Source organism: Rhinolophus ferrumequinum, chromosome 25, assembly GCF_004115265.2.
Source record: "Rhinolophus ferrumequinum isolate MPI-CBG mRhiFer1 chromosome 25, mRhiFer1_v1.p, whole genome shotgun sequence".
NCBI lineage: Eukaryota > Metazoa > Chordata > Mammalia > Chiroptera > Rhinolophidae > Rhinolophus > Rhinolophus ferrumequinum.
The window spans coordinates 10,913,720-10,938,176 of NC_046308.1; the positions used below are offsets into that span (position 1 = coordinate 10,913,720).

The following is a 24,457-nucleotide window of genomic DNA, read 5'->3' on the forward strand; positions in this document are numbered from 1 at the left end:
GGAGAGCCAGTCTGAGGCTATATGAATAAGCTGCTTTCCACTTCTGCTGAGGACCCTCTAGGCAGCCATGTAGAACACACGGCTAGAACCACCCTCCGGAGGAGCATAAGTGGGGGCGGGGCATTCTCTACCTGCTCCTCTCTGCAACAACCAGTGGTCCCCCATGGGGTGTGAATGCCTGTACACTTGTAGGAGCGGGGTTCTTACTGCAGGCGTCCTATGCGGGAGTACCAGAGAAGCCCCAGGCGACAGCAAGAGATGGGGCCAGGTGAGGAGCTGTCAGGTTATTCCTGTGCAAAGCCAGCTGCTGCAGCAATAGCTGGTGTAAGCAGTGGGCTAAGAGAATATCAAGCAGGTCCAAGGGTGTCCAATGGGATAAACAGCCTTCAGGGAATTTGTCTCAATTGCTCCGGATGTCTTTAAGTCGTGTAACCCCCCACCCCCTCCGCCGTCCCCACCAAATGATGCTGACATTTAGCTAGTTAAATCCTGGCAGGCCTATCCCGGCTGTTAAAAGGTTGCTGTGCTTCTACACCCGTCGTCAAGTAGCCACTGCCCAGACCTCCAGAATGCTCCCCGCTCCAGTTGTTCTCGCCCCTTCCCTGGACCATCCCCGCTCCCACCAACCCAGACCTCCCCACGTTCCAGTAGAAACAGGCTCCCGTCCTGCGGCTTGTGTCCATTCTGACTGGTAGGGCTTCCTATGGGCTGTTAAATAGTTGTTGTTTTGTTTTTATGTTCACATTAAAACATTTTTTCGTTGTGATAAAATGTACATAAGATTTACCATTTAACCATTTAAAAGTGTACAACTCGTGGCATTAAGCGCATTCACAATGGTGTGCAACCATCACCTCTATCTAGTTCCAGAAACTTTTCATCACCCCCACTAAAGCCTTGTACCCAATGGCAGTCACTCTCCATCCCCCTCCCACCCCCACACACAGTCCCTGGCAACCACAAATCTGCTTTCTGTCTCTATGGACATTTCATGTAAGTGGCATAATATAATATGGGCTGTTAAATATTCTAAATTGGTATTTGTAGGCTGTCCGCTTCCTAAAGTACAGAGCAATTTCATGGAGGAGCATGCAGAAAGGGTAAAGGGGTTTCTGGGAGGGGGTGTGTGGGCTGTGTAGGGGACCGAGGACAGGCCGGGGTTACCTTTGGTTTGTCTGGCTCCCGGGAGTAGGCTGTGTACAGTTCTCTGAAGACCCCCGTGCTCCTGGCCTGTAGGGTCTCCTCCCTGTAGATGTGATCTATCTTGGACTGCCGGCACCCGAAGACCAGGATCATTGGGCAGGGGCTCATTCCTGGGGGCCAGGAAGACCTCGTGTCACCGACAGCTCTGACATCTGCTTTGAGGTGGTGCTGGGGGGGTGGGGTGCTGGAGACCTCAGTGCTGCCGGTGCCATACAGCTAGAGGCCCATGAACACTGGACGCACTGAACGCAGGCCAGTATATGCTCTCTCTCTCTTTCTCTTTCTTTCTCTCTCTCAAAAAGGTAAAATGTTCTTAGTTTGGCAGACCTCTCTTCTCTGGGTCTCAATCTTCCTTCCTGCCCTGTGTGGGAAGTGCTACAAGCCCAGACGTGGGAGCTATAGCGCCTGGGTTCCAATCCCAGCTCTGTGCGACAATGAGCACCTTCCTTAAAGCTCTCTGTCTCGGTTTCCCCATGTCCAACATGGAAATAATAATAGCAACTACCTCACAGGGTCATTGTGAGACATGAATGCCACACACCACAACGGTGCCTGGGACACAGCAAGTACTTTATAAATGTTAGCTCTTCCACTAGAACGACAGTCCCATAGGGGCATTTTGTGTTTTTAAAGGTGCTTCTGTCTTGTTCATTGCTATGCCTCCAGTGCCTCCAAAAGTGTGTGGCATTTTCTAGATGCTCAAGAAATCCCTATTGAACGCATGCCACCACTTTGGGTTTCTTTTCCTCTCTCCTCCCAAAGCTGATCTGTGCGTCTGTCACACAGCAAAGCCTGCTGTTGAGTAAGAGCCTCTGAGAATCTCATAAACACACATGTGATAAGGCTTCATGCTTATCCTTTCTAGGGCTGCTTGAATTTTAAGAAGGGGGTCCTATCTTAACAGTCAGAGAAATGTGGAATTTCAGGCCGTAGGATAAGCTGAGGGGGAGATTTGTTTGGACAGGTCTTTTTTTTTTTTTCCCCAAGTCAAGTTGTTGTCCCTTCAGTCTTAGTTGTGGAGGGCGCAGCTCAGCTCCAGGTCCAGTTGCCATTTCTAGTTGCAGGGGGCGCAGCCCACCATCTCTTGCGGGAGTCGAACCAGCCACCTTGTGGTTGAGAGGACGCGCTCCAACCAACTGAGCCATCCAGGAGCTCAGTGGCAGCTCAGCTCAAGGTGCCGTGTTCAATCTTAGTTGCAGGGGGCAGAGCCTACCATCCCTTGCGGGACTCGAGGAATTGAACTGGCAACCTTGTGGTTGAGAGCCCACTGGCCCATGTGGGAATTGAACCGGCAGCCTTCGGAGTTAGGAGCACGGAGCTCCAACTGCCTGAGCCACTGGGGCGGCCTGGACAAGTCTTTTGAATTACATCATGGGTCAGGTCACTACTATGCCCTCCCACCAGCCCCTCGCCCAGGCAGTGATGCATTGGAGAGAGAATGCCATCACGTCTCTGGGCTGCTGAGACATAGGTGGGCCTCCCTAGGTCCAGGGGTGGAAACCACATGGCTACCGGACCATGACCCACCTTTGTGTTGGATGTCAAATTGCCGCTGCTGCCAGAAGCTTCGGAAAGGGGCGATGCCGGTGCCCGGGCCCACCAGGACGCAGGGCACTTGGGGATTTCGGGGCAGGTGGAAGCTGGGTGCTCTGTTCAAGGAAGAGAAAGCCAGAAGGCTGGCTGAGTCAAATGTGATCAAGAACAGCTGGGTCTTGGGAAGACCCGGTGGCTGGCTTGGGTAAAAACACAACAGAACTTGCAGCTCTTCAGCCTGGAGCAGGTGCCCCTTAGGGTGGGATGTCCCACAGAGTTGGGGAATTCCCAAAACAGGAGGTCCTCAGTCTGGCTATCACTCCATTTCTCAATTATCCCCTTTGCTGAGCTGAGCCACCAAGGGCAGTGGGATTGATTTAACTCAGAGTTTCCCTACCTCGGCACCGCCGACATTTGGGGCTGCATACTTCTCTGTGGTGGGGGCCTGCCCCGGGCATTGTAGGATACTGAGCAGCACGCCTGGCCTCCTCACCCACTAGATGCCAGGAACACCCTCCAGCTGTGACAACCAATACTGCCTCCAGACGTCGCCAAATTCTGTCCCTGAGGGCGCACAATTACCCCCGGTTGAGAACCGGTGACTTAATCATCGGTGAGGTCCCCTATAATCAGGGAGTCACAGACTTCAGTGTACAAAAGAATCACCGGGGGGTGTGAAAAACGGGTGCAGATGTCTGGGCAATGCAGTGTAAGTCTGGACTCAGAACTCTGTATTTTTGAAGCTCCCCTGACGGTCTGTGCACCATCCCACGAACGTTCTACCCTCAACAGTTGAGAAAATGGCTGGCCGAGGACACCATTCAGATAAAGCCGGCACTTAGAGAGGGCCTCAGCTCAGGCATAACCTTTATCTTCGTATTTTTTTAAAGTTATAGTTTTCATTTGGTTGGTTGATTGTGATAAGAACACTTAACATGAAATCTATCCTCTTAACAGAATTTTAAGCGTACAATACAGCATTGTTATTACCTCTAGGCAGGAATATCCTTTAAAACTGAGTTTGGGCAGAAAGGCTTTGATTGATGGGGTTAGGAGCAGGTGTTTGGATCTTTCCTGTCTCTAAGAATCTGGGGGTACGTGGGGTGTCCAGTAGAATGTGGACAGAATTCCCTAGTGTACAAATTCCATGAAAGCTGAGACCGCCTTTGCCTGGTTCTGTACTGTAGCCCCAGCATCTAACACAGTACTTGCACTTGATACATATCTGTTGCATTGACTTGACCTTGAGTAGAGGATGTCCTTAGCGTCTGTCTCATGATCCTGTTTCCTTGACAACTCGGAAGGATGCAGAATGCGGACCTCCATCCCATCTGGCTCCACCAACTCTCTAGAAGCCTTCGGGCTGGTCCACCCACCCCAATTCAGGACCTCAGTGTGTAGATTTGGGATGGCTGCTCCTTTCTTTTCCTTTGCCACTCACCCTCTCACGAAACAGGGGACCACTTCATCAGACTGTATCCGGTTGAGCCAGGAGGAGCACACGCCGTGGTGAATTGGTCCTTCTCCATCTGGCAGAATAATCAGGGTGGTTTGGCTCACCTACTGCCCCCAAGCTTCTCCGCCACTGGCCTCCCCCCTGCCCTCTGTTCAGAAGGCTCACAGCCCCATTGTCAAGTTTCTGTCTTGGAGCTCCTTCCTCTGAAGGGAAAGAGGAAACGGTATAGTTGGGGGGTGAGCGTGTGGCGGGGAAAGTGCCCAGGGTTCTGCTGGGGGTGGGGGGGTCGAATTCCAATCCTGCCCACTGAAAGGGCCTTGGTTAGTGTGCTCTTGGTGGCCTGCCGGGATCCTAGTCTCGGAGCTCTCCCAGGCACTGTGCCTTTGAATTGCTTTATCAAGGAGAAGAAAAGCATGGGAGAAAAAAGTCAGAAAAAAGTTGGGTGATCTGACTGACCTACAAGCAGTGGGATATCCTGCAGCAGAGAGCTCCCTTGTCCAAGGAAAGGGGTGATGGTGGTTTATTCTAGCTCCTGCCTTGAGGGTGTAAAAAGGGGTCTCAGGTTTGGGGAGTAATACACATCTCACCTCCTTCCTTCCTAATTCTGCACGGAGTTGGCTCTGCCTAAGGGGACAGTTTGCCTGCTCGGCTCCTTCCCTCAGTTTCCTGGTTTGGGGGTGGGTCTCTGCCCAGGGGTTTGGCAGACCCACAGAGGCCCCTGGGGGGCGGGAGGGGAGGCGGGAACGCAGACTCAGAGCCTCTGCCAGCGCGCGTGCCCACCTCGGGTGCGGTAGGAGACAATGGCCACGGTGAGGTGAACCTCATCGGGATACATGTCTGGGGAGGAGCTGATGGAGTAGTAGCGAGGCTGCAGCAGGTTCAGCTGGGTCAGGAGCAGGGTGGCCGGCATCTGGACGGACCGGAACTCCTCCAGCACCTCCACGATGGTGGGGTTCTTGCCCCATTTCCATTCCTCGTATTCCTGCAAGCCCTGTGCCAAGAAGGACAGAGGAAAACTCGCACTCAGCTCCTGGTACAAATTTCCAATGAGGGCTTGAGCAGGTCCGGGGAAAAAGGCCAATACGGATAATACTAGTTCACACTTACATAGTAATTATTCTCTGCCAGGTGTTCATTCTCGTTAGGACCTCATGAAACAAGTGTGATCATTATCCCAATTTCATAGATAAGGAAACGGGGGGATATAGAGGTCCCCTGGCTACAAGGTGGTGATTCTGAATTTTGAATCCAGGTCGGGGGTGGCGAGCTTTGGCCTGCAAGCCAAACCGGGCTCACCACCTGCTTAGATGTTTAAACGGTTGGGTGGGAAGGGGCGGGGGAATCAGAAGAAGAGGACTAGTCCACGACACAAGAATGTGATATAAAATTCAAATTTCAGTGTCCATAAATAAAGTTGGATTGGAACCCAGGCACACCCACTCACGTATGTATTATCTACACTATCAGTGCTACAATGGCAGAGATGAATAGTGGGACAGAGACCAGATGGACCACGAGGCATTTACTACCTGGCTAAATATTTACTACCTGGCCCTTTGCGGAGAAAGCTTGCTGACCCCTGTCCTAGGCAGCCTGGCCCCAGAATCCTGACTCCTGACCATCACACTCTCCTGCCACATGTAAAGGTCAAGAGAGACACACTGTGGAGGAAGTCACGGCTTGCAGGTATAGCATGCAGACCTGTGATTTGTGGGTTGGCAAGGCTGGAGTGGCATCTGCACTGAGCATGCTCAGATGGTAAACGACAGCCCTGAAGTAACAGGTTAGGGTGTGGGGGACCATGTTCGGGGGAGTGTTGACAACAAAGCCCAGCTGTTACTAGGGAACAGAGACACTCCTTGGGGGCTCTGGAGTTATTTTTCCTACCTCTCAGAAGCTGCTCTAGGCAGTCCTTATTGCTTTTGGGAGGCTCAGATTTTGGGAGGGATAAAGCCCATTTTAAGTGCATTATACAACAAAGACTTTTCCCACATCCCTAAAGACCATCCTTGCTTTACTGATAGGGGATGGCATCCTTGAGGACGTGCCTCCCAGACCTCTAGCCTCATTGATCTCCCACTGCAGGGGCACGGGATTGGCCAAGAGCCCCAGCAGCTGCTCTCTGAAACTGACATCCCCCTGAAACTGACGTGGTCACTTGGGTGGTCCTTCTTTAGACCGCATAGGCAGCCCTGCACTCTTCCATTCACACTTCCTTTCCGCTGCTTCACTTGGGATCCGACTGGTTTTGAGGTCTGGTAGTTCTCCCAGCCTTATCTGACTCCCTTCGCAGTTTCCTCACACCGGTGTTTCCCTTAATAACAAGCCTCGCTCGTTTAATCCCATCTTGGAGTTGGCGCTCTTCAGAAGAAATGGACTAATCCACACAGTTACATCAAATTCTACTTTAAATAACCCCATGCAAACAGTGCAAGCCCTGCTTCCTCTTTACATTAGCCATCCCCCCCCCTCATTAATTTAAAATTTTAAATCAAAGTTCTACATGTACAGTGTAAAAAGTTAAATAACTCTGCACAGCTTATAATGAAAGATCAGGCTCGCCTGTTCCACCTCTCCAATCTGTTTCCAACTCCCCAGAAGTAACCACGTACAACTCTTTTAAGTGTTTCTTCTGCTGCTTATTTTCATATTTCTGAATAACATGCACTCCTTGAATTAGCCTCTTCCTCACTGACCACCTCTCCTGGACAACAGAAGAAAGCTAAACCATTCTTTGGTTTTCCCAGGTCGGATTTGGAGCTGAGCAAGGCTTTGCAATAGCCTGGGGAGGTGAGTCTTTGGTTTCTAAGCAAGGGTGAGCGAAGCTGTGTTTGTTTGGTTCACTTTGCCATCAGAAGCCGCCTATACCTTGAAGTCCTACTTACTGTTCCTCTGCATGGGAAAAGGCTTATCTTTAAAACAGAGCACAGTGGGATCCTCTGTCTTTTTCTTCTAAGCACTGGCTAATATGGAAGCTCAAGGGTTCCAAAGGAAGGAACTTTGAGAATCAATGATGTCACTCTTGTTCTGTCACGCCTTAGAACCAGGGGAGATGGTCAGGACGAGCCCAACTGCACCAGCCAATATGGTGACTTTCTGCAAACTGGAAAATGGCCATCCTTGCCCAAGACTGCCATCTGCTGGAAAATTGTTGTAATAACTCTACGTCTCTCCGAGGACTAGGAGGTGAAAGGCGCCCCCTAGAGGTTGTAGGAGGCCAGGGACCCACCTTGCTGAGGACCAGCAGATGCTGCCTCTCTTTCTCACTGGTGGCCAGGGAGGCAAACTGCTGCAGCTGCAGTGGTGTCGGGGGCGTGGTGATGTCCAGGTAGTACTTGAAGGCCTGGAAGATGGTGCAGGGCGGGAGGCGGTGCTCATCCGTCCAGTTACTGATAACTCCTGTGGAGGCACATGGAGGTTAGGGGAGTGTGGGGGAAGGAGAGGGTCTGAGCTCTCAGGGCTTGGGCTCAGCTCAGCTCCCCATCTTCCATCTTCCACACCTACACCCAGGCTCCTGGGTACCGCGTGATTACCTCATGTGTGCAAGGAGCATATCCAAAATCAATTGAGCAAACTAGTCCAAAAATTTTAAAATAAACAAATATTAAAATAGCATGAGACAGTCCGCTGGCATTCTACGCAGTAAACCACCAACTGCGTGTGAGCTGTGAGTCTATTTTGGCTCTGTCTGTCCTCTCACGGTGTCAGCCTCTCCCTCTTTTGAGTGGGATGCTAGTGTTTAAAATTACAAACATGGTTAACACTTACCTAGTACTTTCTACACGGAAAGTACTATTCTCAGCACTTTATATTATTAACTCATAGAGTCCTTCTCATCTCCCCAAACTCACAAAACCTAAGTGATAGGTGCTATTATTATCCACCATTTTGCAATTGAGAAAAATGAAAGCATAGAAAAGTTAAGGAATTTGCCCAAAGTTGCACAGCGCATAAGCATGAAGCCAGGCAGTGTGGTTCCAGACCTTGTTCTAACTACTATACTATGCTGGCTCTGTGTACTTTTCATCTTACATAACCCCTACACACAAGCCTCTACTTTATCAACCCAAGATAACAAAGCACAGCTCCAACACGGAGTAAGCAAGAACTGTCTGGGTTGGACTGATTACAAGAAGGTGTCTCTCCAAAGTGGTGCCTTCCTCAGGGATTTTCAGGAGGCTTTGACTGCATACTGTTTTCACACTCTGACTTTGCACCCTCGCTCCTTTGTAAAGGTGATGGATCACCGGCTGTCAGGGAAGACCCCTGCCAGTTCCTCATGCCTCAGCCCTGAGCTCGCCTGCTTCTATTGAGACAAAGCATTGAGAGCGATTTGCCTCTGAAAGTTCTTCAATGGGAATGTCAACCTTTCGCTGAGAAAGGTTGGAACTTGACGTAATGACGTCAGAAATGTGATTCAATTCCCAGCTGACCATCGAGCTTCATATCGTGCCTTTTGGTCCTCAGAGGAGGCAGGGTCAGATTCCGGTTGCTATTTACTTGTGGGGGCAGTGGAACGGTGGTTACAAGGAAGGAGAAAGAGTGGGCACTGCTCAAGTCAGTTTCTAGCTGATAAAGGAAGGTAGAAGCCCCTTCACCCACTGACGAACCACGGATGTCCTGGCCAGTGGGCCAAGGTCATTCAGACAAGAGAAATGGGGCATCTTCCATGTCATAAACTGCAGGTAACAGAGACCCACTCTCCTACCTGGATTGGCAATGGGGAAGAAGAATGGCTCTCCTCTTCCCCAGATACCGACTGCCTCTGGAACTTTCTGGAGAAGGGAAGGGCCCTTGGGAGGGGCCAGGTGGGGTGCCTGGTATGGCCATAATTACCCAGAGCCGTGTTCCGCTCCTCTAGCAGCTCCACTTTCACCAGCTGGTTGACAGGGGGTGCATCCTCCAGCCGCTCAATCAGGGCATTCACGAGGTCCTCGTGATTGCCAGGGAAGACGCCCAGGTGGTCCCCAGGCTGGTACTGCAGTTCCTGATTCCCGTTGGTGTGGAGACGCACGAAGATGGTTGATCGGCTGGAGGGAAGGACAGGAGGACAATCAGATAAGGCCCACCAGCTACTGCCCCCTTTCTTTGCTCCTGTGTCTGTCCTGTGGCTGCAGTTTCCCTCCCCCCATTCTCCTGAGGCCCTTGCCAACCAGACTTCTGTCCCCATTATCCATTCACGGCTTTTAGCAAGGTCACCCAGGTGCTCTTCATGGCAAATCCAACAGCCGGTTCCCAGGCTGTTGGTCAGGACCATGGATGCAGCACTGGACACGGCTGCTCGTTTCCTCTCGTCATGGATTCCAGCACCCCAGGCTCTCCTGACCTTCTCTCTGGCTGCTCTGGCTCAGTCTCCTTTGCTGGTTCCTTCTCATCTCCCCGAACTCTGGGCATTGGAGGCCCCCAGGGTTCAGTCCGCAGACCTTTTTGCTTTTCTATCTTCCTGCCCCTGCTTTTCTTTTCTCTATAGCAGTTACCATCATCTGACCTATAGTAGAGTTTACGTCAGTAGCTGGTTTGTGGGTGTCCCCCCTGGCTGCCCCACCCTGGTCTCCAGGGCAACATAAACCCTCGAAGGCAAAGAACTTGTCTGTTTTGTCCACTGTTCTATTCCTGGCACTTAGGACAGGGCACGGCACGTAGTAGGTGCCCAGGAGACATTTGTTGATTGAAGGAACCTCAGTCTCCGAGCTGCTGAAACAGGCTCTGTTCTCAGTACCAATCAAAGTTCTCTCAGCAACCACCAACCACCCCATTGGTGCCAAGACAGTGACGTCCCCATTTTGTGAAATTCCATCTCTCTTAGGAATCCCAAGCTCCATACCCTTTTGCAACCAGGGTCTTCATATTGTCGTGGAAGAAGGAAAAGGACTTGGCCTTAAGCTTAGATTCTTGTCATATACAAATGCACCGATACTATAAAATTGAGAGGTCTAAGGAGAAACCCAGAGAGAACCTCATTTATACCTGCTGGGTCATGCCCTTTCACATTGATTTTTGTATTTCAAGTGCAGGAGGCCTGGGCTAAGTGAATGGCTTCCAGAATGAATTCTCAGATTATGATTATTCCGGTCTTTGATAGAAGTTTCAGTACAGATATTGAGTTTTTATACAATACCTGAAAACTTTGGGATTGATTACGTTGGTAAATCAAATCCTTTGATCTGCCTTTTCGTCATTGCCAACTGGTTTTCAGTTGAGAGACACTTGATATTCAACATGAAGTTTGTACATTCTCCGTGATATGTAAATTAACACTTGAATAGACTAATGGGACTCGTTATTTAAAGGAATTTTTGGCACAACCAAGAGCCTTTTGTGCCGCAAATAGCCACCATTATTAAAAATAGCTGTGCTGGCACATTTGCTTTTTGGGGTGTCAAGTGTTTTCTTGAGGCAAGGAACCCCTTTCTGTAGTATGGTGGGGAACTTGGTGACTGAAATTGTGAATGGGGGTGTTAGAGTCTGGAATCCCACTCTCCTTGCTAGATGGATTTTGCCCTCTTTGGGGCCCTAATTTTTGTCAATTATATGGACTTGCCTGACTGCTTCTGCTCTGAGCTCACACCAATCTTGGTTCCTGGAGAGCAAAGATTTCACCCCCTGGAGCTCCAGGAAGGGAATTAGCTGAGCCCACAGCCAGCAGGGGGCGCTGTGGGGTTGCTAATTTGGGAGCATCCTGAGACAACCACAGGAAGCCTTGGAAAGGCTCGCAAATCAATTCCCACTTTCTCCCAGATCATCACGATTCCTTTCAGAAGTATATTTGCCTCTGTTCTTTTGGCCGGTACAAAATAGAAATGCGGAGGACCCGAACTTGCTGAGCTGGCTCACGTTCACAGCCACTTCCCCCAAGTCCTCGTGAACGTGGCAGAAGGTGGTCAGGCAGATAAGGGGCAGGAATGGGGATGAGGCTGGCAGGTTAGCAAGAAGGTGGGCCCAGGCTCTGTCTGGGCTGGGAATTTAACCAAGGGGACTTTGCAAGCTGGGAATTTAACCAAAGGGACTTTGCGACCAGGTATGGCTTGTTGAATGGCTGCATGGTCCCAGGTCACCTTGATGAGCCGGCCCTTGAAGCTTTGCAAGAAGCTGATCCCTGGTGGATAGCACTAGCCTGGAGACAGACTGTCTTAAATCTCAGTTCTGTTGGGGGTTTCTAAGTACAGGATTTTCCAGGCCATTCATTCATTCATTCATTCATTCATTCATAAAGCTTGGGGCACGTATAGATCATTGAAAGTATTAGTGGAGGAAGAAAGGGTAGTATTGGGGAATTAGCAGCCATCTGGGCCCTCTTCACTGCTCCCTCAGAGTAGCTCCTGCTTGTGATATATTTATATCCACATACAGAAGCATAACACACACACACACGTGCGTGCACTTGGCAGTGGTTCAATGACAGTTTCTCAGATGAAAAGAATAGTTTGCTAATGTCCAGCGTTAAATGAAAAAAAAAACAAAAGCTAATATTCATTCTTCAGTGAAAAGTGTAAACATTGTCCATCATGAGCGGTTTGAGTTAATAAGGTTCATTTCATTCAACAAATTTATACTAAGTGTCAGGCACGGTTCTAGGGTGAGAGACTGATGGATAACGACAACAAAGTACCCCGTTCTCATGAGAAGTAACTTGGAAAGATCTCAGATGGGGTTGGTGCCGTGGATGGGTGAGTGGCGATGGGGTTGGGGGCAGTGGGCTAAGAGACTATCAGATAGGATGGTCAGAAAGGCCTCTGTGGTGGTTTGACATTTGCGCAGAGCCCTGGACAATGGGGAGTCTACATGCAAAGACCTGGGGGGAGAGTGGTCCTGAAAGGGGGAGGAGCATGTGCCAAGGCCCTGAGGTAGGAAATAGTGTGGCACGGTCAAGGAAGAGAAAGGAGGCTGGAATGCTTGGAAAGTGATCAACGCAGCGGTGAGTGGTGGAACCAGGAGGTCAGAGAGCTGGGCGGAGGCCAGATCAGGAGGGCCTTATCACGACCTGTCATGGCAAGGAGTTTGGAAGTTTCTGACATCCAGCGGGAAGCCATTGGAGGGTGTGAAGCTGTGGAGGGAGAGGCTTCCATGTACGTTTTAAAAAGATTACTCTGGGTGCTATTTGGAAATTAGATCTTGGAGAGAAAAGCCAAGAAACAAGGAGATAGACTAGGTGTCTATTGCAGCCAATCAGATCCTAGGGGATCGTGGCTTTGCTCAAGGTGGCAGCTGAGAGTGGGATGAGCAGTGTGAGAGGTGAGGAGGACACTTGAGGTTTTCGGCTTAAGGCAACTGTGGATGTCCTCTGTTGGGATGGCGAAGGCTGGAGAGAGGCAATTTAGCTGAGGAGAGATGGGAATCAATTCTCCAACCAAAAACTCTCCATTGTAAGGTCCTGCCACTCTCCAAGACAGCCCAGTGCTCCGGTCCCTTCTGCACTTTTGTTCCTGCCATTCTCTTCCTAGATGTCCCTTCTCCAATCTCGCTAGCTTATCTAAAGGCTGCCCTGCATTTTCCCTCCTCCTTCTGACTTCCAGGACTTACATCTCTACCCCACCAATTAGTGCTCCATTATACTCTCTTCTGTATTGTTTGCTAATTGTTGTTCATACATTAGAAAATTTATTTCTGGGCCAGGCAGTCACTGCGGTCACTTTTCTCTTTAGATTTGCAAGGACCACCCTTGCAAAAGGCTGTTTACTTCCTCTTAAGCACTTTGCTTGCAATTAAGGGTGTCTAGTGTGGTGATTTGTGATATCTAGCCCAACTTTGGCCTTGGGCAGGGGAAAATGGGAGAAAATGTTATGCTTTTTCACTCAATTATTCCTTAGGAAAAAAACCACCCCAAACCTTAAAAAGCTGGAAATGGTAGTAAGCCTGAAAATAGGTAGCGCTCCAGAGCATGCTTTTAAAGAGAAAGACACCTAGACACAATGTGATCCTTTCTGTGCTAATCCTGTCTTCCAGTTTCTAACCTTGTTGAAATAGTTTCCTGTAAATCACTCAGCATAGAGTCAGTTGCCAGAGGTAGGAGAGGGGTTTATTCTGGGACTTTGGTCCAACTTAGCATCAAAACATTTGCAAATTAACTTGCTTCTTATGTCCTATGGTTTAGGGAGTCATTTTCGAGATCGGGTCTTTTATAGTTTGTTGCTGAAAGAAATTTCCAGGGGATTCTCAGTCCCTTCTCTTCCACCGCTACTTAAGTCATACCATTCCATGGGACAGAAATGGAAAGTAAGATGTGTAGTATTTCACATGCAGAGTCCTTCTCTATATCGAAGGTTGTTAGACTCTGAGTATTGCATTTAACTAGTGCTTCAGAGGGATCCATTTCTCAACCCATTTCTTTTAAGGTTTGAGAACATAGGAGAAGACACGGAAGCCGTGGGACTTCATCTTGTTGATCATTTGATCAACGTCTTTCAGTCCACGTGAGAGAGCACACGCACACTCAGTTTGCAGGTTACATGAAGCTGGGAGGGATAAGGACTAGCAATGGGAACACATGGTACACGGTTGCTTCAGAGCAGCCTTGCCACGCTGTGGAGACCATACATCTAGGCACTCAGCTTATTGACTTTGGAGTCAGAGAAACGGAGTCTGTGTGACCTTGAAAATGTCACAGACTTGCCTTTTCTAATTGTCATTTTTCATACTTAAAATGTGGATGGTATTGGCCCCTACTTCCTGGGCTGGTCAGAATTATGGGAGATCCTGCACAGAGTGGACTCAAAATGGAGCATGGAACACAGAAAGTATTCGACAAACATCAGCCACCTTTACAGCCACTATTTTCATGCGAGGTCAGGAGCAGGGGCTCAGAGGACCCAAGGAACTTGCCCAAGGTCACACAGCTGTCGCATGGCAGAGCTGGGGTCAGAACTCAGGGCTGTCCAGCTCAACAGCCCACTCTTTGTCCTGTGCTTTGCAAAGGATCAAGATTTCAAAAGATTTCCATGGGCTGTAACTGCAAAGTGAAAAAGATTCCTTTCCATGGGGATCAATGCCAAGGTGTTCATTAGTGCTACAAAAATTACTTATACAAGGGGGAGGACGGACCGCCTTGGCTGGATCATTCTGAAAAGACTTGATAGCTAAGAGTAGCAAAAATATAAGCCTCATGGGAGATCGGCACGGCTGATAGAACAAGGCCCGCAATCTCGGGCAGAATCAGTGTATCATGTTCAGATCAGGGAGGGCAATAATAGCCTGAGCACACTTGGCAGAGATCACAGGACCTCCACGGCCCTGTGACCAGGTCTGAGAATGACATTCCCAGCAGGACAGAGTGTCCTGGGAAACAGGTCTCAGGAGGGATGACTGCAAGAAATCAGGAGCCAGGAGAGATTGGTCAAGGTCCTTGGCTCATTGGAGGTCTCTTATCTGGAAGACCCGAATCGGCTTTAGCTGTCCCTGGAGAGTGTAAGTGGGATCAACATGAAGTACCAGTTAGATAGACTTTGGAGCTAAGCCATAGGAAAATAATTACTAACAACAAGGACTTCAAATCACAGAATGGGCTGATTTGGGCCGTAATGAGCTTCTTGTCTTTCCAAAGGAATTTAAGCAGAGTCTGGGTAGCCATGTTTTCAGGACTCCAGAGAAGACTCATTCACCAGGAGCAAGTGCCTGGACTGAGTGATTTCTGACTAAGATGCTATGGTACAATTAGCAGCTCTTCAAGGGTGTGGTCTATATTAAAAATTCACCATAAAACCATTCTCTTTCGTCTTCCCACCATCTCCTTTTCTGTCACTCCAGGTTGGAGCTTGGCCAAGGCAAAGCAGGAAAGCAGGATGCTACAAAGCAACAAAGAGGTCTCCATGGCACTTGGGTTGGTAACAGGAAGTCGGTCCTTAAGAGTCAACAAGGACTCCTCCCTTCTTGTGGGGGCATCTGGAGCAGAGGTGGGTAACCTGAGTGAACAAGGTGCCCCTACCTGGATTTAGGACTCTGAAGGTTTTGACGGCTGAGGAGACGAGCGGCCGCGACCCGCTTTTTGTGGACATTGGATAGACCTGTGGGAAGAGCAACAACAGTCTGAGATGGCTTAAACCGTTGTCAATCAAAAGTCTGCAGCTTCTACTGACACTCTACTCTCGCTTCCACTGTGTTCTGGAGTCAAGGGAAGAGACGAAAGAGAAGAGGTCAGAGAGGCATTGGGCAGGGTGGGTGGCGTCACTGTGGATAATGCAGAACACAAAGCAAATCTGGTTGAACGTAGTTGAGAAGAGGATGGTTCAGGGTACCATGCCGTTCTGCTGGAGAGAGAACCTTCCATGCCTAGGTTTTGCTGAGCATGGGGCAGTAGCAGTGTATTCATCTGCGGAGAACTGCACTAAACGGAGACCAAAGCAATTAAACCCACTTTCTCTAAGGACCTTTCCTTTCCCCCCACTGTCATGAATGCCTCCCCAGGAGGGGGCCGAGAGGTACCTTGTGTGAGTTCCGGAGCTTCGGCCACATAGGTGAGGCGGAACTTGTTCCTCTTCCAGCTGCGGTCATTGCTGATGAGGGAGTTGTTTGCTTTCTCAATGTTGACATCATCTCCCACGCAGAACACATCACAGGCTGCCTGTGGCGCACACAGGGGCTTTCAGAGACCTCTTTCAGCCAAGGCCCTCCATCCATCCTTCTATCTATCCATCCACCTATCCCTTCCCTTTTCCTTCCCTCCCTCTACTCCCTCACCCACCCACCCACCCACCCATCCTTCCATCCACCCATCCATTTATCCATCCATCCATCCATCCATCCATTCATCCATCCATCCATCCATCCATTTATCCATCCATCCATCCATCCATCCATTTATCCATCCATCCATCCATCCATTTATCCATCGATCCATCCATCCATTTATCCATCCATCCATCCATCCACCTACTACCTACATATCCATCCATCTATCCACTAATCCATCATATATTTTTTGAATGCCTCCAATGTGCTGCACATATCATACTATTGACTTTAGGACCTAACCTCTGTGTAATATATAACTCTACGTCACTTCATGAAGTGTGGATGACCCTTGAAAACATGATGCTAAATGAAAAAAGCCAGTTCCAAAAGACCACAAAGTCTACGATTCCAATCATATGAAATATCCAGAAGAGGCACTGCTACAGAGACAGAAAGTAGACCAGTGGTTACCAGGACTGGGAGTGGGGTAGGAGCATGGGGGAGGGGTGACCTAAGGGACACGGTGCCTTGTAACAGGCACCGCTTCTGGGATGCTCCAACTTGGCTGGTTGAAGTCAAGAACCATACAGTTGTCTCAAGGTGTGAAAAAAGCCAAGTTGTCTCTATTCTCCTTGTCTAGGAAGACATGCAGGAACAGGCTCCCCACACAGATATCGTTATAGCTCAGGGGCCTCAGTTTCCCCTCTTGCTCTCTACGATGAAAAGTGTCAACTCAATGACAGAAGACTGCATAGTCCCCTTTCTCCCGGGGCTGCTGATGAGTGTGTTCCAGGCCCCAGGAAGGAGCAGGTAAAGGTGGGTCCACCTAACAGTCATTGCTGTTTTGTTTTTTCCCAGGATGGACAGTTGAATCATGTCTCCCATGCAGATGGAAGGCCGTTATTCATTTATCCTCCTATAACCTCACGTCTAGAATAGTTCTGTTCAGCAGGCTGTTTTATGATGATGGAAATGTTCTGTCCTGTCGGATGTGGTAACCACTCACCTCTTGTGGCTACTGAGCACATGAAGTGTGGCTAGCGCTGCTGAGAAATGGAATTTTTAATCCAATTTAATATACATATATATAAATTAATACAGAATAATAATTATAATATATTAAGTTAATATAGAATGAATATATAATATATAAATTAACTCTACTTGATATATAGCTAACATATTATATATATCTACATAGATGTATAGATACATAGATAGAACAAGAAGAGATAATTCCTATAACATAAAATTCACCATTTAAAAGAGTAAATTCAGTGGTTTTTAGCATACTTACAAGATTGTGCAACTACTACCACTATCTACTTTCAGAACATTTTCATGACCCCAGAGGAACCTTGTACCCATTAGCAGTAACTGTCATTTCCATTCCCCCTAAACCTTGGCAACCACTAATCTATTTTCCGTCTCTATAGGTTGATCTATTCTGGACATTTCACATACATGGAAGAATACAGTACAGGGTCTTTTGTGACTGGCTTCTTTCAAGTAGCCTCATGTGTTCAAAGTTCATCCATGTTGTAGCAGGTGTCAGGACTTCATTCCTTTTGACAGCTCAGTAGTATTCCACTGTGTGAAATACTACATTTCATTTATCCATTCATCATATTTGAATGTGAGGTACTTTAACTTTACATTTAAAGAGCCACATGTGGCTAGTCGCTGCCATATTGGTCAGTGAATATCTAGTATAAGACGAATGAGCTTGTCAAAGTAGACAAATTGGTGAGTTCTGACTTTCAGGTCCAGGCATGGCCTGGTTTGGTTAACCAACTCTGTGTGTTTCGTCTACTTGTCTACCAAATGTGAGTGAGGGATGGATTCCTTCCAGCCCTGAAATTCCAAGACTCCATAATATTTTTCATAGGCCAACTCCTTAGTCATAATGCACGAGGTTGGATTCAGGGTGGACAATGTGTGTCTTAAGACCAACTACACGCATCTGAGTGGGTTAAAGCTGTCTCCTGGCTGGATACAGGGGGGAAGTACCAGGGCTTCTCTCAAGTCTCTTCTATTTCTGATGGTTTAAGTACTCTGTCTTTGTGGGTCGTGGGGGGCATGACTTCTCCCCCAGGGTCTCTGAGATCTGGGCAGGTGGTTACCTTGAAGACCTTCTTGGCCCAGGTCCTGAAAGCCTCTTCCTGCCCACAGAGCTCATCCCCCTCCCTCATCTTCAGGATTCTCTCTCCTCCCAGCTCTTCCAGGAGGGTGTCCACGGCGTGCCCAAAGGCGCAGAAGTGAGGGTATGCCCGTGAGCCCAGGCCGAACACCGAGAACCTGCCAAGAAGACAACAGAAAGTCTATGCTAGGAGACTATGGGGGGATTTGGGAAGGGGGTTTGTGGTGATACAGATAGAACTATGTACCCCCCCCCAAATTCATGTGTTGAAGCCCTAACCCAGCATGACTGTATTTAGAAATGAAATCTTTAAGATGGTAACTGAGGTTAGGGCCCTGATCAAATAGGACTGGTGTCCTTATAAGAAAAGGGAGAGACACCGGAGCCTGACTCTCTCTCTCTCTCTCTCTCTCTCTCTCTCTCTCTCTCTCTCTCTCTCTCTCTCTCTGTCTGCATGTGCATAAAGGAAAGGCCACGTGAGGACACAGCAAGAAGGTGCTGTTTACAAGCCAGGAGGAGAGGCCTCACCAGAAACCGTCCTCCTGGCACCTTGATCTTGGACTTCCAGCCTCCAGAACTGTGAGAAAATCAATTTGTTGTTGAAGCCACCCAGTCTGTGGTATTTGGTTATGGCCACCTGAGCAGACTAATACTTCTGGTATCTCAAGAAGGACTGTGTTTAGGTCAGACAACCCCAAGCATATCTGGGGAAGGCCATCTTAAAACCTGGGAGCCCCGTGGCTTCTTCTCCCTTCCTCTGGTCTCTGCTGGGTAATACTTTCCTCAGAAGAAGATTCCCCATTGGTTCTAAGGCGGACGGGTTGGGGTTCACGATGACCCAGAATCACTGGCTGTTTCTTGTGTGTCCGTTTCTAAGCTGGATTAATTGGGGGGAAATTAGTCTACATTATCGGAAGAAAGCTTGAATTCTACAGGTTTTGTAATTCCACAAAACTAGATCAGTTTTAAGTACCAAGATAATGAAAACTATAACATAGAGGTGTTCGGGGACCTGTATTAATGAGATCAGGAGGACTGTTAAAACACGTCAAATGACGGTGTGTAAACAGGTTTTTCTAAAAGGGCACGAAAGATTTATAAATATAAATATGCTGGCTCCACCCCTTGCAGTGCCTGTCAAATGAATCTGCCTCGCAAACCGTCTTTGCATATATACCTCCAAGAAAATGTCAGTGTCTGCATCATTGGGGGTCAAGTTAATAAGAGTTTTCTCTATGTTGAGGTGGGGTTGCGGTGAAGTGTGGGAAGTGGAGGGTTGTGACGGGGACGGCCCCTCTTGCTAGTTCACTGTGTCCTCCAGACACTTCATGTCACACTTCCAGGGCTTGATTCCGGCTGTAGTTCCCAACCTCATTGGGACAGGTTCTCAGTGGGACGAGAACCCCCACCCTGCTTGTTTCCCAGGTCAGAGTGTTCTGCTGTGGATGTCATCTCAGACAGGCCAAGGAGTGCGGCTGTTTAACCTATTCCACGTAGGATCTGCCTCTGCCCCCTGAATCTCCTTTTTACAAAGAGGGGGCCAAGATGGTGAAAGATTGAGATGGGGGCTGAAGGAAGGAGGTGAGAAAGCTGGGAAAGGCCTCTCTGTCATTGGAGAATGAACCTGAGATAGGTCCTACAGATCAAATGAAGGTTAACAAAGGTTAACATCCACTCCTTTCAAATCCACATTCATGCGTTCTCATCTCACTCTCCTCTTCTTTGCTGCCCTCTTTCCCCAGCCCCTGGAATTCCAGAGCCTTTCCAATGACAGTGTGGGGGATTCAGCAGCATTTTTCTCCCATCACTCCTTCATCTATGCTCTTCCTGGACCTGGATGCCTCACCTTTTCCTCAAAGGACAATAGCTTGATGGGTAGAGAGGGCTGGTGACCAGGAATGGAATGGTTTGAGGGGTGCCCTTAGTCTACGCAGATTTGGAAATTCCTAGCATTTGTCAGGCCGTGTGGTTTAGGGACGGCTCCCGCAACCTTCCAATTTGTATGTTCACTACATCTGCCATACTTGACTACCACCCATAGCATTAGTTACGTATCACGCTGTTGAACTTGCTTTTCATTTGTGCTCACCGGCTCATCAAGCCCACTTGTGTTCACTAACAGATGGTTCAGGTGATTAATTCATTAATACGTTTCCTGATGCCCCTGAAGACCTGCTTCACAGTCACGACCTAGACTCGCCTTTCCATCACAATCTTCACCTCATGGTTTCAGAATTCTTATTTTAAGCCTCCAAACCCGGAGTTGACAAACTTATTACATTTGGGGCCAGATAGTACATATTTTGGCTTACAGGCAAAGAAGAAAATGTCAAAGCTATTATGTGGATACTTACATAACAAGAAAGAAAAATTCCTGCACATTTTTTTATTGACAAAGTTAAACGTGTAATAAGAACGATAATAATAATTACAGTCGAGTACAATTGTTTTAGTAATATAGTTCTACCAATGAGAATGTAATTCTTTTGTGCGGGGGTAACATTTTGCTTAATTGGGGCTCAAAGGCAGTGCATTTTTAATCACCAAATGAATTGCAAAGTTGATCTATAAAAACCACTCTTAGCTCATGGGATGTATACAAATATACAATGCCCAGGCTGGATTTGGCCTGCAGGCTGCAGCTTGTCACCGCTGCTCTAAGCCACGGTAGATTTAACAAGGGAAAAATGGGTCTGTCACACCACAGATGTGAAGTGTCAAGCTAAAAAAATGCACTGATGTCCAACCTATAGAATGTACAATACCAGGGGTGAGCCCTCATGTAAACTATAGACTGTGTGTGTCTGTGTAGATTTGTCAGTTATACAAATATACCACTGTGGTGTGAGATGGTCACAGTAGAGGAAGCTGTGTGTGTGTGTGGGGGGGCGGGGGGCCTATGGGAAATCTCTGTACCTTCCTGTCAATTTTGCTACGAACCTAAAACTGCTGAAAAACATTAAGTCTATTAAAAAGTGTACTGATGGACATGATACCTCAACATCTGGGAATCCCGTGCTCTGTACTGCCTACTAAGCATTGCCCGAAGCAGGTGTGGAGAAGGTTCAGTTAGTGAAAGTGAGAGCTTGGTGGCCAGGCCTGGACGCTCTGCTTTTGTCTCAGCCTCATCTTGACCGATATCTGTGAAACTAAGCGTTTCACATCCAATTTTATTTCCTTCCACATACCCACTAAACTGAATACACGAAATACACAAAATGTCTGTCCAATTACTGCTTGAAATTATCTCACGGTTTGAGACTGTGCTTTGGAGAACATGGGTTTAGGCCAGTAGTTTTCAAATCTGACTATAGAGGTCCTTGGGGATAAAGAAACAAAAAAAGCAGTGCGTGGGCCCAATTCTAAACATGCTACACCAGAATCTCTGGAAGTGGGGCTTGGTTCTGAGTGGACAGAAAACATCTCCAGGTGACGTGGATGTGCATCCAGGGTTGAGAATCACTGGGTCATGAATGGGTGTCTCCAGAAGTTTCTGTTAAGTGTAGAACATATCACTTGGGAAGGGCAGCTTCTTGAGTAATTTCTATGGGTCAACATTCTTCAGCGGAGAATGGGGTGAAATTTGTGGGATGGGAAAACATGGGTGATGGGGTGGTGTGGACGGGAAGCAGAGTCGGGGCAGCCAGGTTGCTGCTGGGTGGCTGCGGGATGAATGGTGTGGAAGGGAGAACCCGCCCCCCCCCCCACCAAAAAGCCCACTTAGCAACAAAGTCCAGTTCCTCTAGAGCCTCTATCGTCCCCAGGGCCCCTTGCTCACCTCACATTCGCCAGGGGGCCAGTGCTCTCGAAGTTGTCTCTGAGGTCTGGCCCTTCACCCGATGATTTGCGGGCCTCGGAATATGAGGACACACTATTGAACCTGACCTTGTAGCTCCTGTCAAGATGAAAGACAGTCATGAGTGCTAGCGTGGAGCCCCCGCTCCTCCTGAGAATAACACCACAATGGATCTTCAAGTGACCAGTCCTGGTTCCAGGACCTTCTCTTGCACATTGAGTGAGACCACAACACTTCTATGGCCTCTTCTAGAATGTATCAACTTACCCTCGCCCACCACAGAGATAGGTAGCCCCCTGCACTGGACGCTGCCCATATTTAAAAGGTTTGTGACCACACTCAACTCAGGAAACTTGAGATCCCAACAGTTAACCTGATTTAATTGGCAGGAAGTCAGGAAGAGAACAGACCACCCCTTAACCATTAGACCATGCTATCTTGCTTCCCAAATTCCAAGGTGCATAAGAATGCCCTGGGATCTGGTTAAAATGCAGATCCCTGATTCAGTAGATCAGAGACAGGGCCTGAGATTCTTCTCCCAGGAGATGCTGATGCTACTGGTCCTTGGACCTCGCTTTGAGTAGCAGGAACTGCACCTGCACTGTCTACTGTGGTAGCCATTGGCTACGTGGGTCTATGTAAATTTACATTAATTTAAATTAACTACAATTAAAAATTCTGTTCCTCACGTGCACTAAGCATTCGTCAAGTGCTCAACAGCCACACGTGGCTAGTGGCAGCCATATCGGGGGGGCACAGATATAGAACATTTCCATCATCCTAGAAAGTTTTATTAGATGGTGCTGGACCACCCCTTCAATACTCGCTTTCATAAAGTTAAAGTTATGGTCCTTAGACATTTCAAGGGTCTGTCACATTCCACATTTCAAGTCAATATGAAAAATGTTCAGCACTGACATGCGGCATGAAAGTAGATTGGATTTCTTATTAAATTGCTTCAAAGGGGAAGGAAGATGTCAGTGGGTCTCAGACCTCAGCGCTAGAGGCTCAGGAGCCTTGAGATTTAAAAAGAAACAAACCAACCCCAGTTTTCCTCTAAACATGGTAAGTTTTGTCCTCAGACAAGGCAAAAACAAAGCAAAGCGAAACAAAACAAAACTTAAGACCAACCCCCCCCAAACAAACAAACAGAACACCAAACCCCAAAACAAAACACAAACACTCCATACACAAATCCGAGTGCAAAAGACAAAAAAAGCAATCACGCATTCTGGCAGCAGGGTTTCTAAGCTGGATGTTCTTCAAAGTTTTTGCTCCAACATCAGGAAAGGTCTAAATATATGTAAGTGTATTTTCTGCCCTAAAATAGCCTCACGTTGAGTCACTTCTCTAAATAAGTCATGCAATATATCAGGGGGTGGCTGTGTTGTTAGTGTGGGGGGGATGGTCGATGCTTGTGGGGTAAGAATAACAGCACGTGTATTTGTATGAGGTTTGAGGCTTTTCCCAAATGCTTTCCTCTTTGTTGTTATCCTTTGATCCTCACGACAGCTCCCAGAGGTGGTCAGGGCAGAGAGAGTTTCTCCCCATTTGGCAGATGAAAAAGACTGAGGCCCAGATACATCAAAGGACTTGCTCAAGGTTGCTTAGTGAGTTAGTGGCATCGCCTGCGTTAGAACTCAGGTCTCTTTCAGACCCGGATGGAGCCTTGGCTGTTCTGGCATTGGGCATGCATGCACGCACATGTACATACACATCTCCATGCACACGCACAACTGCACCCACACATGTGCACACACACACACACACATGCACACACACACGCTCTACCTGTGCTGGCTGTCACGGGCTGTAGCCAGATTTCGGACTTCTGTGTTACCTCGGGGGTGGGGAGACCCTTTACGGGGAAAGAAACGCAAGGGTTCCGGGTACCTAGAGGGGAGAACGGTTGGTGCCCTATCTCTCCCTGAAGGAGGGGTGAGGGGAACCTGCTGGAGGCCACTGATGGGGTGGGAAAGAGAGGGGCAGGGAGAGTGAGTGCTGGAGCTGACCACAGAATGAGGGCTGACCACGAGGGACTCAGCGATCCCCAGATACGAAACGTATATGAGTTTGGCAACATGTGCTTGGCTAAAAGAAAACCAAGAGGGATTTTTCTGCACCACACAGCCTCTAACCACCAGCCAGCTACGTAAGACACTGATGCTCAAATGGAGAAGACACAGGGGTTTGCTCCATTGTAGAGGAAATGCTGCGCTGGCCTCATTGAAAGGCAGCTCGGCAGGCACGTGCCATATGCTCTCTACTTTGTGGGGGATTTAAGGGCTTTTCAAGGGTAATTTTGATTACAGGTGTGTTTCATCTTGTGAAACACTTTTAGAACCCAATCCTATGTTAGATGCAATTCCACCATAAACATCTTTTGACTACAGCCTTTTTTTTTTTTTGCCTTCTTTTGAATGCAACTCCACAATAGCCGCAACTCCATCGCGAGCATCAGACGGAAAAGTTCCAGGGAAAGCAGCTCCTTTCACTGATTCTGGATGTAGGTTCCCAAAGACGGGAGAATAGAACCAATACTTCATTGCTCCTCGCTTTTCCCAGGACACGGACATCTATTTTCTAACTTCATTCTTACAAGTGAGAAAGTTCAAGCAGGTCTAATGAACTCTATTTGATGGAAAAAGAAACTGAGGCACAGGAT

The 24,457-nt window shown here is 48.2% G+C and overlaps 1 protein-coding gene across 4 annotated transcripts in view; it reads right to left on the bottom strand.

Annotated features, from left to right (window-relative positions):
• Window positions 1–24,457, bottom strand: part of NOS1 (nitric oxide synthase 1) — a 163,376-nt gene that overhangs the window by 8,670 nt on the left and 130,249 nt on the right. For 3 of the 4 annotated variants that reach the window (XM_033097858.1, XM_033097859.1, XM_033097857.1), the window contains exons 17-27: window positions 23,584–23,685; window positions 21,775–21,891; window positions 17,980–18,154; window positions 15,608–15,746; window positions 15,111–15,189; window positions 9,029–9,222; window positions 7,422–7,591; window positions 4,973–5,183; window positions 4,178–4,265; window positions 2,731–2,852; window positions 1,165–1,313 (exon numbers count right to left, since the gene is read on the bottom strand). In XM_033097858.1, coding sequence (XP_032953749.1) covers window positions 1,165–1,313; window positions 2,731–2,852; window positions 4,178–4,265; window positions 4,973–5,183; window positions 7,422–7,591; window positions 9,029–9,222; window positions 15,111–15,189; window positions 15,608–15,746; window positions 17,980–18,154; window positions 21,775–21,891; window positions 23,584–23,685 — 1,546 coding nt within the window. The remainder of the gene's footprint in view (window positions 1–1,164; window positions 1,314–2,730; window positions 2,853–4,177; window positions 4,266–4,972; window positions 5,184–7,421; window positions 7,592–9,028; window positions 9,223–15,110; window positions 15,190–15,607; window positions 15,747–17,979; window positions 18,155–21,774; window positions 21,892–23,583; window positions 23,686–24,457) is intronic. The other variant, XM_033097860.1, reaches the window with a different exon arrangement.